General features: G+C 43.8%; 1 protein-coding gene across 1 annotated transcript in view; it reads left to right on the top strand.

Moving 5' to 3' along the window:
- NTSR1 (neurotensin receptor 1) overlaps positions 1–16048 on the top strand; it is a 183633-nt gene extending 167585 nt beyond the window's left edge. Inside the window, exons 2-4 of the mRNA XM_081949755.1 lie at positions 3390–3591; positions 14018–14108; positions 15319–16048. Coding sequence (XP_081805881.1) covers positions 3390–3591; positions 14018–14108; positions 15319–15568 — 543 coding nt within the window. The 3' untranslated portion in view covers positions 15569–16048. The remainder of the gene's footprint in view (positions 1–3389; positions 3592–14017; positions 14109–15318) is intronic.
- Positions 16049–17009: the final 961 nt, after the last annotated feature.

Here is a 17009-nt window from a genome sequence, read left to right on the forward strand (position 1 = left end):
TTCTGAGCAACTACCTGGAAGTGATTAGCCACTGTTTTGTCAGTATATAAGGCTTCATGAATTGGAATAGACATGGTAACAGGTCAGCCAATGGGAACTCTTTGGTGACCCAGATGGCTTGGAGCCTGGCTGTGGCTTAGCCAACTGATCTGTGTGCATGTATAGGTATAGGTAAAGGTACCTCTTGCACATATGTGCTAGTTGTTCCCAACTCTAGGGGGCGGTGCACATCTCCGTTTCTAAACCAAAGAGCCAGCTCTGTCCGAAGACGTCTCCGTGGTCATGTGGCCGGCATGATTAAACGCCGAAGGCGCACGGAACACTGTTACCTTCCCTCCAAAGCTGATCCCTATTTTTCTACTTGCATTTTTACATGCTTTCGAACTGCTAGGTTGGCAGAAGCTGGGACAAGTAACAGGAGCTCTCTCCATTACACGGCACTAGGGATTTGAACTGCCAAACTGTTGACCTTTCTGATTGACAAGCTCAGTGTCTTAGCCACTGAACCACCATGTCCCGTGTGTGTCTGGGTGTGTGTGCGTGCGTGCGCTTCTGTGAATATAGCTTCTGTGGTTATTGATTCTGTAGTTCTGGATTTTGAGTTCTGGTTCTGGATTCTGCTGTATGGTTTTGTATAATAAAGAAGTTTCTTATATAAATGAATCCTGCTGAATTATTTACTTGTGTTCTGGTTGGATTGCTGCAAACTCTAACATGTTTTCATCACAGTATTGTTTTCTTCAACTTCTTAATCTATCTGTAGTCGAGAAATCGCCTGGTGGTCTCTCATTCCTGTTCTAGCACTTTCCAAACCTGCTTACCTTTTTAAGATCAGCCAAACTATGTGCCCCTACACTGGGAATAAAATACAAGTAGTCCTCAATTCACCACAGTTCACTTAGTGACTGTTTGAAGTTACAACGGCACTGAAAAAAAGTGACTTATGACTGTTCATATCCCTCTGCATCAACAGAGGGATAGAATCAAAATCCCGTGAAGTGTTAATACCACTTTATAAGGCTTTGGTAAGGCCACACTTGGAATATTGCATTCAGTTTTGGTCTCCACGATGTAGAAAAGATGTGGAGACTCTAGAAAGAGTGCAGAGAAGAGCAACAAAGAGGATTAGGGGACTGGAGACTAAATCATATGAAGAACGGTTGCAGGAACTGGGTATGTCTAGTTTAATGAAACGAAGGACTAGGGGAGACATGCTAGCAGTCTTCCAATATCTCAGGGATTGCCACAAAGAAGAGGGAGTCAAGCTATTCTCCAGGGCACCTGAGGGCAGAACAAGAAGCAATGGGTGGAAACTAATCAAGGAGAGAAGCAACTTAGAATTAAGGAAGAATTTCCTGACAGTTAGAACAATTAATCAGTGGAGCAAGTTGCCTCCAAAGGTTGTGAATACTCCAACACTGGAAGTTTTTAAGAAGAGACTGGACAACCATTTGTCTGAAGTGGTGTAGAGTTTCCTGCCTAAGCAGGGGGTTGGACTAGAAGACCTCCAAGGTTCTTTCCAGCTCTAATCTGACAAAGAATCTGAATGGTCCAAGCAAATTGGCTGGTAGATAAAAGTCAAAAGGTGAGCTGGATTTAAATCTCTTGTGGGTGCAAAGGGTTTTGTGACCCATGACGCATTTGACCCCTCCCTCAGGCTCAGCCTGGCCATCTCCTACATCACCCATCCCTCCATCTTGGTCCCCCTCCTCTTCCTTGCTGCTGCTTTCCCTTCCTTGCGTTGTGTCTTCAAAGGCTAAATTCTCATAGGAACTTGGCAAGGGCAGAAGGTAGGCTGTCTCAGAGGAATACACCTCCCCTTCCTTGGTAGGAGCTGGTGGACCAAGTGGTGGTTGCTGTAACAGCAAAATGTGGTTAGAGACTCCCTCTTTTCCTCTTCTCAGTAACCGAAGGCCAGTTCCTTCCCTTGAGCTCAGCCTGGTCACCTCCTACAGTCATTGCATCTTTGAATGGTCACTAAATAAACCTCTAAACCTCGTGGTGCGACCGGAACAATCTGGAGCTGAACACACTCAAAACCGTAGAAATGGTGGTAGACTTTAGGAGAAACTCTACCATACTACCACCTCTTACAATACTAGACCACACAGTATCAACAGTAGAGACCTTCAAATTATTAGGTTCTATCATATCTCAAGACCTAAAATGGACACCTAACATCAAAGACGTCATCAAAAAAGCACAACAAAGAATGTTCTTTCTGCGCCAGCTCAGGAAGCTCAAACTGCCCGAGGAGCTGCTGATTCAGTTCTACAGAGGAATTATTGAGTCTCTCATCTGCACCTCTATAATTGTCTGGTTTGGCTCTGCAACTCAACAAGACAGACATAGACTTCAGAGGATAATTAGAACTGCAGAAAAAACAATGGCTACCAACCTGCCATCCATCAAGGACTTCTATACTGCACAAGTCAAAGAGGGCTGTGAAAATATCTGCAGACTCCCTCACATCATGGACATAAATTGTTTCAACTCCTACCCTCAAAACGACGCTATAGAGCACTGCACACCAAAACAACAAGACACAAGGATAGTTTTTTCCCGAACGCCATCACTCTGCTAAACAAATAATTCCCTCAACACTGTCAAACTATTTACTAAGTCTGCATTGCTATTATTATTAATCTTCTCATCCTTCCTATTACCCATCTCCTCTCACTTATGACTGTATGACTATAACTTTGTTGCTTGTATCCTTACAATAGTATATTGATTGTTTCCTAGTATGATTTTAATTGCTTATATTTGTTCCCTATGACTATCATTAAGTATTGTACTTTATGATTCGTGAAAAATGTATTTTTTTTCTTTTATGTACACTGAGAGCTTATGCACCAAAGACAAATTCCCTGTGTGTCCAATCACACTTGGCCAATAAAGAATTCTATTCTATTCAAAATGATTGTAAGTCAAGGACATCTGTGATAGCATTGAATGGATCCCACCAGCACCCAAATCTCTAATCTCTTTTCTTCCCTTTAGATCAGGGGTTCTCAACCTGTGGGTCGCGACCCCTTTGGGTGTCGAATGACCCTTTCACAGGGGTCACCTAAGACCATTGGAAAACACATATTTTTGATGGTCTTAGGAACTGAGACACAAATTTTATGGTTGGGGATTGTGAAGGAATGGAACAGAAGATCAGAATTCTCTTTTGGAATGTGTGTGAGCAGGCGCAGTAAATCACTTGCTGATAAGGCCTGTGACCTGCGCAGTAAATCTTCAGCGCAGCTAGCAAACAATTAATGCAGTGACAGGGATCACCACAATGAACTGTATTAAAGGGTCGCGGCATTGGGAAGGTTGAGAACCACTGCTTGAGATGCTAACAAGATTTCTCTAATTTCCTCTCTTCCTGTCCCCTCCAGGTCAACGTCTTCATCTCCTTCGTTTTCCCAATGGCGGTTATCTCCGTCCTCAACACCATCATAGCCAACCAACTTATCATCATGTTCAAGCAAGCGGCCCAAGAACACCAAGTGTGCACAATTGGAGGGCAGCAGACCATGCTGAGCATGTCCATGGAACCTGGCCGTGTTCAAACCTTGAAGCATGGAGTTCGTGTTCTACGTACGTACCCCTCTGATTTGAGGCCACCTTCCCCTCTTATCTGATATTATCTGCACGGCTGAGGTCTTTGCCCCTGTGGCTTGGGAAGGATGCATTGTTTCTTCCAGAGATGAAACTTCTAATACTCCCAACTACCTGGGAGGTTTTGGAACCAGTTGGGTTGGGTCCAAGTAGTGTTTGATTTCTGTTTGTGGCCATCCACAATGTCCTGAAGGGGGCAGTGTTGCACTTCCTTCTCAAGAAGTCATCCTTTGGATCCCATTGTCACCATGATACAAAAAAGATGTTGAAGCCCTAGAAAGAACAAGAAAGATGATAAGGGGTCCAGAAACTATATTATTATTATTATTATTATTATTATTATTATTATTATTATTATTATTATTATTATTATTATTATTATTATTATTATTATTATTATTATTGATCATCCCACAGTCAGCCAGATGTTCAAACTGGGTTTGGCATTTCTGTCTACCTATCGAGTCCTTACCAAGAACCTGTGACAGGCAGATGTGGATTTTTACGATGATGCTTTTATTCATTAAGCATGAAACTCAGTCAACTGAGCATTTTAAAATGTATCACAAATATTATAGCAATAGAACTTAGACTTACATACTGCTTCATAGTGCTTTTTACAGCCCTCTCTAAGCGGTTTTACAGAATTAGCCTCTTGCCCCCAACAATCTCAGTCCTCATTTTACCCACCTCAGAAGGACGGAAGGCTGAGTCAACCTGGAGCCAGAGAGATTTGAACTGTCAAACTGCAGCTAGCAGTCAGCTGAAGTAGACTGCAGTACTGCACTCTAACCACTGCGCCACCTCAGGTCTTTATCATTATTGACTAATGTTGTTGTTGTTTTTGTTGTTATTAAGTGTATGGCATCTATAGAGGTCAATTGCTGATATACAAATATTAATTTAAATAAATATACAATGTATATGTTGCATGTATGTATGTTCATTTGTAATATTCCATACAATCCCTGCCATCAACACTTTGTTACTAGAGGAATGAGTGATAGATTAGATAGACAAACAGACAGACAGATGTGTGTGTGTGTGTGTGTGTGTGTGTGTGTGTGTGTGTGTGAGAGAGAGAGAGAGAGAGAGAGAGAGAGAGAGAGAGATGATAGATAGATAGATAGATAGATAGATAGATAGATAGATGATAGATAGATAGATAGATAGATAGATGATGGATGGATGGATGGATGGATGGATGGATGGATGGATGGATGGGATAGGTAGGTAGGAGAGAGAGAGAAAGAGAAAGAGAGAGAGAGAGAGAGAGAGAGAGAGAGAGAGAGAGAGAGAGAGAGAGAGAGAGAGAGAGAGAGCTATGTATGCATTTTCCCCAAAAATACAGTTTGCACCCATTTTCCAATAGAAGCTGCTGTCATTTTTGGAACACTGACAGCTGCATCTTTACACACATTTTCTAAGCAAATAAATACATCATAAAACTCAGAGAGATGCACATTTATTTGAAAAATTGGAATACAACCAATTTGTATTAGCAATTTATTAATGAAATTATTCTAAGATACCTAAAAAAAAGCGGTAACATAATTTTCAGTACTGCCTGCCTAATATTGTCCAAATAATGTATCCAAGGACACAGATTTTTGGCCTCCTTTGAACTATCACTCTTACTTGATCTGAAAATTCATTTAAGGTCCAGCCAATGGCAGAGCTTCCTCTAGTTACGAAGTGTTCACGGCAGGGATTGCATAGAATATTACACATTAACATAAAGACCCTGTTAATTGATTACTCATTTACCGAGACATGGCTAGAGAGATGAGTGAATAAAATGTAAGATTGTGCCTAATATTATCAGAGAGCATAAATAAGCAGGAAAAAAAAGCCTCTTCCAAGCCATCCAGTTCTGTCTTCTGAAAAGAGGAAATGTGAAAGTCATAATAACAAGTGCAAAAACTAAGATTAGGTTGAACAACGTCGCTTCATTCTTTCTCTATCCTGATCCAAAATTTAGCAATTGTTATAAAATTCAGTTTGTTTTACAGAGAGAGCTACTCCTTTGTCTGTCATGGAAATCATAATATGTTGGAGATATGTATACACACACACACACACACACACACACACACACAATTTATTATGAGTTCTGGTGGCGCAGTAGTTAGAATACAATATTGCAGGCTACTTCTGCTGACTGCCGGCTGACTGCAGTTTGGCGGTTCGAATCTCACCAGGCTCCATCTTTCTAGGAGGTCTGAGGTAAATGAGGACCCAGATTGTTGGGGGCAATAGGCTGACGGAGGCTTTGGGAGGGTGAAAAACCAGCTTCCTGGAAGTTCCAGAAGTCTAGAAACGGACTCATTTCTGGCCTCCGAAGGGTCTCTGGAGCCTGGGGAGGCCGTTTTCACCTGCCCGGAAGCTTGAGGAAAGCCTCCGGAGCCTGAGGAGGGTGAAAAATGGGCCTCACAGAAGTTCAGAAACGGGCCCGTTTCCAGCTGCTGGAGAGCCTCTGAACCCAGGGGAGAAAGCCCCTGGAGCCTGGGGAGGATGAAAACACCCCCTCCCATCATGGTGCAGGAGGCCGAGTTTACAGCACACATTTTCTCTCAGTAAAAGTTCTTTTGATTCAACTCAATGGGTTCAAGACTGTTGCATTCCTGAGGGGCCGACTCAGGAAAGTATGGGGCAAGTATGAGAACTTGTTTAAGTCCAAACTGAGTCTATAGCAAATATTGGCTCACATAATGAATACCATATTCACTTAATGACCACTACAAAAATATCATAAAATTTCACAATCATCATGATATGTGGACATTTGTGGAGGACTAATTGTACCAGATCTGCTGCACAATTCCAGGTGACCACCAGATGGAAGCAGAGAGTTGGACTGTTTATATCTCTTTGCTGCCACCAAGTGGCCATTTCAGGAGCTACAGCCTAGACCTATCAGCGTTAATGAAGTCATTTGAACATAACCCAAAAGTCATTCTCTTTTCAAATCTGGCTAAGGCTTCTCATTAAAATGCAGGATGGAGAGTGTTGACAATATCCTCAAGCAAAAAACAAAAACAAAAACCAGCTGGTTAAAATTCAAATAGAGAGATGGGTTTTTCAAGGCAGTGTGCCATTTGGAGTTCAATAATTGAAACCAGGAGCTGAAATTCTGGCAAGTTTCACACTTCAGTAGAGAAACAAGTCACCAGCTTGTATTCCAAGTGGTGGAATAAGAGGCTAGTGCCAAATACTAACAATTCTTGCCAACATAAAAGCATCACAATTGGCAGCATCTGATAAAGAATTGAATAGGAGACTGAATAGAGTCAGATTAGAGCTCTGATGACGAACCTATGGCACGCATGCCAGCCATCGCCCCAGCTCTGCCCCACCACGCATATGTGTACACCTCCCACCGGCCAGCTGGTCTTCCGGTCTCTGCCGCCTATGCATGTGGGGGACACATGTGTGCATGCAAGGAATGCGCATGCACAGGGGTGCTTGCATTGCATTTTGGGGCCTCGCACAGCACCCTCACGCTCCATTTTGGCTTCCAGGTTGGTGCAGGAGGACTTCCAGGCCCAAAACAGGGCACCTCTGCAGCCACACCTGGAAGCCAAAATGGGGCGCACGGCTTCCGTGCAAGCTCCCCCCCCCCATGCACCATTTTGGGCCTGGAAAGCCTCCTGCACCAAACTGGAAGCCAAAAATTGGTGAGGGGGTGAGGAGCACGCGCGGGGGCGCAGGAAGTTTGCACGTGCATGCTTGGGGGTGTCACGCATGCATGCATGAGTGTAGGGCACACATGGGTGGAGCATGTGTGGGGTACACCGGGTGCTCGTGCGTGCATTGTATTATGGGTGTGGGCACACATGCTTTCTGCACATGATGACAAAATAGTTAGCCATCACTGGATTAGAGTTCTGACATGGATGGGAACCAACCAGAAAATCCTAAGATTCTGGACTAGATGGGGAAGTAAAAAGCAAACAAGCAATGGTAAATTATAGGGCTACAATATCATCATTATGATTATACAGTCCTTCCCTGCCAGCTTCTGACAATCAAAGTCAATGGGGGGAAGCCAGATTTATTTAATGATGGGCTGTTTCACTTAAAACTGCAGTTATTCCCTTAAGACTACTGTCAGTCCTGCCCCAATCTGATCCTTTGGGAAAGAAAGACCCTCGACTCCATTTGGTTGAAGTGAAAGATTTTTTTTTTTAGAAAAAGATCTTGGCTACAGTAAAGTCAGGCAAGCTCTGGGTTTCCCACGCTCAAAAGATACGGAAAGGTTTCCTCTCATCCCAACCCTCCATCCGTAACCAGTCTGTCTTCAGCCAATCGAGATTCGCCAAAGTGTTTTCAGAATGCTGAGATGTTTTGGAGTAATCCTCAAACTTTCTCAGGTTGCCAGGCTTTGGATGCTGCTACAAACTGATTCCAAACTTCTCTGGCCTTTATCACCTGTCACTCCCACCCTCCCTATTGTCCATCACGTACACACACAGCTTTATTGCCCATCTATGCTTCCCTCCCCACCTTCTAGACTTTGATGGCAAAATGCCTGTGAGGCGCCAAGCCAAGCCTGGCATATCTGACAACTGAAGGTAGTCTGATCCAAAAGAATAGAATAGAATAGAATAGAATAGAATAGAATAGAATAGAATAGAATAGAATAGAATAGCAGAGTTGGAAGGGACCTTGGAGGTCTTCTAGTCCAACCCCTGCTTAGGCAGGAAGCCCTATACCATTTCAGACAAATGGTTGTCCAATCTCTTCTTAAGAACTTCCAATGTTTGGGCATTCACAACTTCTGGAGGCAACTTCTGTTCCACTGATTAATTGTTCTAACTGTCAGGAAATTTCTCCTCAGTTCTAAGTTGCTTCTCTCCTTGATTAGTTTCCACCCATTGCTTCTTGTTCTACACTCAAGTGCCTTGGAGAATAGTTTGACTCCCTCTTCTTTGTGGCAACCCCTGAGATATTGGAACACTGCTATCATGTCTCCCCTAGTCCTTCTTTTCATCAGACTAGACATAACCAGTTCTAGCAACCATTTTTCATATGTTTTAGCCTCCGGTCCCCTAATCCTCTTTGCTGCTTCTTCTCTGCACTCTTTCTAGAGTCTCCACATCTTTTTTACATCGTGGCGACCAAAACTCAATGCAATTTTGATTAAAGATTAAAGCAGGGAAGCCTTGGATTAAAGGTAGTCCTTGAATTACGACTATAATTAAAGGAGAGATCCAACCTACAGCTGTGTGAAAAAGTAATTCAGTTTTAAGCTGTATTTACATGTTTAATCAACTTTTCACTCATAGAAACCATGCCAAAATTAGTACTTTGATGAAAATTTCTGTAGTCAGATTGAGATGCATATTTTTTATTAATATAGCCAAAGTCTTTTTAAGGTTTTGAGTGAGTTTATGTGCTAAAACAAACACAACTTGAACTTTCGAGAATGTTAGGATCAAAAGTAGCCAATCAGCAGCGAGCTTTGGCTGACCAATCAAAATGCACAGAGGCTAAATCTATGAGCCAATCAATGTTGTCCTACTCTCTGACTATAAATAGGCATGAAAAGCATCGAGAAATTTAATTTAGCTCTGGCTGCGGGCAAGGATGAAGGCCTTTGCTTTCACCAGTATTGAGCAGCGGTATCGCATCATTGTGCTTCATGAAGAGGGTTACTCCTGTACAGAAATAGCTAAGAGAGTGAAATGCCATCGCACCAGAGTGAGCAGAGTGGTTGAAAAATACCAAATAACGGGTTCAGTTGATGACAGGCTCCGTTCTGGAAGACTAAGAAAGTCAACAAAATGGCAAGATCGGGCTCTGCAACGCATTTCGATGGCTGACAGGAAGCTCACCTCTCCTCAGATTACAAGAATTTGGGGTGAAACATGTGGTGTAAAAGTATGCACAAGCACAGTGTGTTGCAGATTGCTTGCCAGAGGGCTAAAAGGCTGCAGGGCTCGAAATAAACTTTTGCTCAGATCTCACCACTCTCGTCGACGGGCGTGGGCCAAGAGGTATGCCAAGTGGACCAACGAACAGTGGGCCGAGGTCATCTTCAGGGACGAGAGCAATTTCTACAACTGGGAATCAGTGCAATAAGTATGTCAGAAGATTTCCAGCTGAGGAATGTAGGCCGTACTGCCTGAATCTATCTGTGAAGCATCTATTGCATGTGATGATCTGGGGCTGTATCGCTGCTTCTGGTATTGGTCGGATACAAATCGTGCCGGGAATCATGAATTCCAAGCAGTATGTTGAAGTCCTGGAAAAAACCATGCTTCCTTCGGTTAGAGCAACTTGTAGGGAAGGACTTTTACTTCCAGGATGGCAATGCTCCTTGTCATCGAGCCAGGTCCGTCCAGCAGTGGATGAAGAAGCATGGTGTTCGACTCCTGGATTGGCCAGCTGAGATGATTAGGGGACTGGAGACTAAAACATATGAAGAACGGTTGCAGGAACTGGGTATGTTTAGCTTAAGAGAAAGAAGGACTAGGGGAGACATGATAGCAGTCTTCCAATATCTCAGGGGTTGCCACAAAGAAGAGGGAGTCAAGCTATTCTCCAAAGCACCCGAGGGTAGAACAAGAAGCAATGGGTGGAAACTAATCAAGGAGAGAAGCAACTTAGAACTGAGGAGAAACTTCCTGACAGTTAGAACAATTAATCAGTGGAACAGAAATTGCCTCCAAAAGTTGTGAATGCCCCAACACTGGAAGTCTTTAAGAAGATGTTGGATAGCCATCTGTCTGAAACGGTATAGGGTTTCCTGCCAAGGCAGGGGGTTGGACTAGAAGACCTCCAAGGTCCCTTCCAACTCTATTGTATTGTATAGCTCAGAGCCCGGATTTGAACCCAACTGAGAACTTGTGGGCCAAGATTGGTTACGAAATAAGCAAGAAGCATCTGAAGACCAAGCAGGAGCTGATTGAATCCATTATTTCAGCCTGGCACCACCTTGTCACCAAAGATCATGTGCAAGGGCTTATGCAGTCTATGCCAAAGCAATGCGGCCTGGTGATAGGCAATAAGGGCCTGGCAATTTCATATTAGTAACCATGTTTGGTTACCTAAACGGTCCTTTTCAGGGCCACAAACAATAAAAATGTTAACAAAACACTAGCATCGGCCTTAGTAATTGCAACACGTATGCATCAGTTAATCTGTTTTCATAGTCATTGGAAGCATGCATTGGAAGCATGCAAGAAAATTCACAATCCCCATCCAAACTGCACCAAATTGCAAAAAGCTTATGCTTTTCACTTAAAAATCATCAGTATTTATTTAAATATAACAACATTTGCCTAGCAGTAGACATAAAATATCATAAAATCAATGGCCTATCCAAAAAATGTCATAAACCGTAAACCGTGCAGGACTTTTTCACACATCTGTAGAACTAAGGGGAAATTTCCTGACAGTGAGAACAATTCATCTGTAGAATGACTTTCCGCCAGATATCGTGGGTGCTTCATCACTGGAGATTTTTAAAAAGAGATTGTAGGGTCACTTGTCTGAAAGGCAATAGGGCAGTGATGGCGAACCTATGGCATTCATGCCAGAAGTGGCATGCAGAGCCATCTTCCCGGGCACGCCAGCCATCGCCCATTGCTCTTCCAGGTTCCAGCGCACACATGCACACTGGCCAGCTGGTCTTCATGCATGCATGCATGCCAGAAACTGGAAGACCAAATGATCGGTGCGCACGTGCACATCAGAAACCAGAAGCTGACCTTTCTGGTGCATGCAGGCGCACTTGGGCACCTGCTGTTCTGGTTTCCAGCAGTCCCACACATGCACGCCGGGGAGTTGCTCTTCCAGTTTCCGGTGCATGCCTGCACGCTCTCATTTCAGCACTTGGTGCTGAAAAGGTTCGCCAACACTGGTATAGAATCTCCTGATTGAGCAGGGGGCTGGACTAGAAGACCTCTAAGGTCCCTTCCAGCTCTATTCCATTCTAATTACATAGACTGTGTTTACAGTATATGTTTGCTCCCAGGGGTGGGTTCCTGCCGGCATTACTAACGTTTTCCTTACTGAAAAATGTTGCTTGCATACACACCATACGTGTGCTCCGCAAGCGTGTGCATTTGCACCTAAAAAGCTGCGCATGCGCACAACGTTTAAAAAGGGGGAAAAACTACATTTTTTCAATGAAGATTGTTCTGGCATGTGCAGAACAGAAAATCAAGATGGCGGCACTGAGGATAGAACCAGTTCGGGCGTGTGTCCGGCCAAGTCACTACCTACTTGGCCGAACTGGGCCGAACTGGTAGGAACCCACCTCACTTTGCTCCTCTTCTGCCATGTTCCCATCATACACTAAATAAATACTGTATTTTTCAAAAAAAGAGGCTGAAAATCTGGGTGCGCCTTATACACTGAATACAACATTTTTTTTGCCTCCAGAAATCCCGCCCCTTCACCAAAATGGCCATGCATAGCCTTTAGGAGGCTTCCAGAGAACTCCTAGGGACTGGGGAGGGCAGAAATGAGTGGAAAATGGGCTGTTTTTTGCTCAATTCCCCCCACCCACCCCCAGGAGCACTCTACAAGCCTCCTAAATGCTATGCCTTTCATTCTTTGGGGGGAAAACAGGCCCATTTTCACAAACAACGGGCCCGTTTTAACAAAAAACAGGCCGTTTTTGCTCCTTTTTGCCCCCCCCCCCCAGGAGCACTCTATAAGTCTCCTAAAGGTTATTGATGCCCTTTTTTTAAAAAAATGGGCCCGTTTTCGTGAAGGGCTGCATAGTGCAAAAACGTTTTTTTTTTAAATTTGCCTCTTCAAAATCTTGGTGTGTCTTATACTCCGGTGCCTCTTATACTCCGAAAAATATGGTAATGTGTGCACCCAAGGAGTCTGAACCACTGCAGAATTCATTCAAATGCCTCACTGCCTTGAAATGAGACCGTTGCTCCTGACATACTGACGATTTAAAAGATTAGCGATGCGTTGTTCACCCATTGAAAATAAAATAAAATAAAAACACAGGCTTCACAGGGTCTTCCGCCTGTTTTCCGCTTTCTCCTTGGCCTGGACTGAACGCCTGTTGAGCAAAGAGCCTTCAGTCATAAAATGATACCAGTGGCAGAGAAAGCAATTAAAGGTAATCCTCAACTTACAGCAGTTTGTTTAGTGAACAACAGCACTGAAAAAAGTGACTTAGGACTGTTTTTCACACTTATGACCGTTGTGGCATCCCCATGGCCACGTCATCAAAATTCAGACATGGCTTGGCATCTGACTCATATTTATGACGGCTGCAGGGCCCTTGGCAACCTTCTGACAAGCAAAGTCAAAGCCAGATTCACTCAACAGCTGTATTACTAATTTAACAACTGCAGCAGTTCACTTAGCAACCATGGCAAGAAAAGTCGTAAAATGGGGCAAAACTCACTTAACAACTGTCTCACTTAGCGTCGAACATTTTGGATTCAGTTGTGGTCGTAAATCAAGGACTACTTGTATGCTGATAAGAAGGAAAATCAGATTGAATAACCGCAGTATAAACACTGTGGTTATTAAATATACAGAATGAGCATGGTGGCCTAGCGGTCAAGACACTCAGCTGCCGACCGAAAGGTGGGCAGTTCAAGACCCAAGTAACGCATGATGGGATGAGCTCCCGTTCCCTGCTCCAGCTTTGGTTTGTTTTGATCTCCACGATGTAGAAAAGATGTGGAGACTCTAGAAAGAGTGCAGAGAAGAGCAACAAAGAGGATTGGGGGACTGGAGACTAAAACATATGAAGAACGGTTGCAGGAACTGTGTGTGTCTAGTTTAATGAAAAGAAGGACCAGGGGAGACATGACAGCAGTGTTCCAATATCTCAAGGGTTGCCACAAAGAAGAGGGAGTCAAGCTATTCTCCAAGGCACCTGAGGGTAGAACAAGAAGCAATGGGTGGAAACTAATCAAGGAGAGAATCAACTTAGAACTGAGGAGGAATTTCCTGACAGTTAGAATAATGAATCAGTGGAACAACTTGCCTCCAGAAGTTGTGAATGCCCCAACACTGGAAGTTTTTACAAAGAGACTGGACAACCATTTGTCTGAAATAGTATAGGGATTCCTGCCTAAGCAGGGGACTGGACTAGAAGACCTTGAAGGTCCCTTCCAACTCTGTTATTATTTATTATATATATTAAGCTCCTACCCACCTAGCAGTTTGAAAGCATGCAAATGCAAGTAGACAAATAGGTACCACTTTGGTGAGAAGGTAACCGCATTCCATCTTGGCTTCTAGTTATGCTGGTCACATGACCAAGGAAATGTGTTGGATAATGCTGGCTCCTTCGGGTATGAAACGGAGATCAGCACTGCCCAGAAGCAGTTGGACACAATTAGTTTCCCTTTGCCTTTTTTTTTTAACCTTACAAAATGAGTAGCTAACTTCATTATTCCTTCACTCTTCATTTCAGGTGCTGTTGTGATCGCCTTTGTGGTGTGCTGGCTTCCATACCATGTGCGGCGGCTTATGTATTGCTACATCTCAGAAAATCAGTGGTCAGAGTAAGTAGTTTGATTCCTATCCTTGTTTTTGGCAGAGATGAGCAGGCTAAAGGTCTAGACTTTTCTCTGAAAACTCCTTGGATGTTCTCTGTGGGTTCCTCTTTTGCTAGCGGGTATCCAGGATGGAAACTCATCCAGGAGAGAAGCAACCTAGAACTAAGGAGGAATTTCCTGACAGTGAGAACAATTAATCAGTGGAACAGCTTGCCTCCAGAAGCTGTGAATGCTCCAACACTGGAAGTTTTTAAGAAGACAACTGTTTGTCTGAAATGGTATAGGGTTTCCTGCCTGAGCTGAGGGTTGGATTAGAAAACTTCCAAGTTCTCTTCCAACTCTGAGTGAGTGTGTGTGCCAGCATAACACTGGAACGCCTCGAGCAGTTTCAATTTGGTACACAGATGACTTACTCTCTGGAGAAAAATACTGGGGGGGGGGGTAAGACATCCCTAACACCCTTCGGTGTGTTAGGGATGTCTTACCCCCCCCCCCAGTATTTTTTTCTTTTAGGATACAGCAAGAACAGTGTTCTTTTAGGATACAGCATGTTGTACTGTACTGCCATACTGGCTTCTACTGTACAGAGCAGTGGAGTCGCCATGGTAACGGCTTCACAGTACTCCACAAGGGGGCTCCCTCTAGTAAGAGGGAAAACATTGGAAATTATGTTTAGTCCGGACATTTTCCCCCTATAAATAAATACCCAGGCAATGCTGGGTTATCAACTAGTTCTAAAATAAGTAGCCTTTTGACTCAGTTATACATTAGAGGGCAATGAGACTTTTACAGTTCTGGTGCAATTTGAAGATCTATCTGTTTCATTTCCCAGACTAATAACATCTTCAGGGCTAGAAGGGAATGGGGTTTGCGGAAAGGAGGAGGAGGAGGACTGTGAGGTCCTTGGTGCTCTGTGTCTTTGGGGGTTTTCTTACAGATGTTTGGTGACATCATCAGGGCTAGAAGAGAGTAGGGGTTTGTGGAGAGGAAGAGGAGGAGCAGGAAGACTATGAGGTCCTTGGTGCTCTCCGAGTTTGGAGGTTTTCTTGCAGACGTTTCATTACCCAACTAGGCAACTTCATCAGTGCTAGAGCATTTCTGGTGGTTCTTGGAATTGGGCTGTGTTTACACTTTACAACAAGAGCAAGCCACTTGTATATTTTTTCAGTTGCACTCCACTGAGAATATCTTCCCCCTTTTTTTCCTTCCCTCTCAGCTTCCTTTACGACTTCTATCACTACTTCTACATGCTGACCAACATCCTCTTCTACGTCAGCTCAGCGATCAATCCGGTCCTCTACAACTTGGTCTCCACCAACTTCCGCCAGATCTTCTTCTCCACCTTCATTTCCATATGCCTGCCGTGGAGAAAGAAGAAGAAGAGAACCAAGTTCAACAGAAAATCCAACAGCATCTCTAGTAACCATACTTTTTCTAGCCAGGTCACCAGAGAAACCACTTACTGAGACATCGGGATGCCCGGGAAGAAAAGGAAGGAAGGGGAAAAAAGGTTCCAGCAAGACAGGAAACAGAACTTGTGAAAGGGGTCTGTCCTGCTTTCAGACATGACTTCCAACCTCACCGCCGCATGACCATGTTTAGCTGATTGCTGTCCATTGGAATGAATACGTGTCCATGGTTAACATTGAGGTGATGTTCCTGCCTTGGCCGCCGGCTTTTTTGTGAGTTGCGTCTCCATGTGTTGTCATCTTGATCCAGCATAGAAGTTGCCTGTTGATGTTCTCCAAGAAGCTTTCTCATCTATGGGGTCAATGTTGGTGGCCAAGCTTCAATGCCTTTGGACAAGCGCCAGGGAAATTCAGGAGATTCGCCAGGCCCCTTCAAATGAGTATAAATATTTATTGCGATCTTAAGCGGTCTAGAAGAATCTGGCCAACTGGCCGTTAAGGGAAATGAGCGGGAGATAAGAAGGCATTCAAGGCGGGCTGGACTTCATTCTCTTCCAGGCGCACAGGGATTCGTGACTTATGACACGCTTGACCCCTCCCTCAGGCTCAGCCTGGGTATCTCCTACACCTCTCTTAACTGTACTCATTCAGTTTCTCAGTTTAGAAGTGCCATCAGCAAGGAGATTGAGATCACAAGATAACCAGGTTATCTTGAAAATGTAGGGAGGAGGCAAAGAATGAGCAGGATTTTATTTTTGCAGCAAAAAGCAGGGTTGTGGTTTTATACACAGGTAGTCCTCGGCTTACGACCACAATTAAGTGAATTTTGCCCGATTTTATGACCTATCTTGTCACCGTTGTTAAGGGAATCACTGCAGTTGTTCAATTCATGACTCGGTTGTTAAATGAATCTGATTTCCCCTTTGGACTTTGCTTGTCAGTAAGTGAGCTCATGACCCCGTGACACTGCTACCATCATAAATACAAGTCAGTTGCCAAGCACCTGAATTTTAATCACCTGACCGGGGGGGGTGCAACAGTCGTAAGTGTGGGAAAACGGCCCTAAGTCACTTTTTTCAGTGTCGTCGTAACTTTGAATGGTCCCTAAAGGAATTGTAATTCGAGAACTACCTGTATTTATTGATTTATTTTTCTCAGCATGCAAGAAAGGCTCTGTACCACAAGTCTTTGCAGAAAGAGGAACGTAAGCTTTAATAGAGAGCACGCGGTACTCAGAAAATGAGGTTGTTTTCTGTGTTTTTGGAAATCAGGCTGCATTCAAACTTCACATCCTATGTAGGGAATTAAGTTTGGAACCCCTTCCCCTCCTCAATTTTTTTTCCCAGAAAGATAAATGCTTTGATAAAGCCAACAATGTCCTCATGGATCTAACTTGGAAGTAACACTTAGATTTACCGTTTCCCCCAAAATAAGACCCAAACGGAAAATAAACCCTAGCATGACTTTTCAGGATGCTCGTAATATAAGCCCTACCCCA

Source organism: Natrix helvetica, assembly GCF_964273705.1.
Source record: "Natrix helvetica genome assembly, chromosome: 3".
NCBI lineage: Eukaryota > Metazoa > Chordata > Lepidosauria > Squamata > Natricidae > Natrix > Natrix helvetica.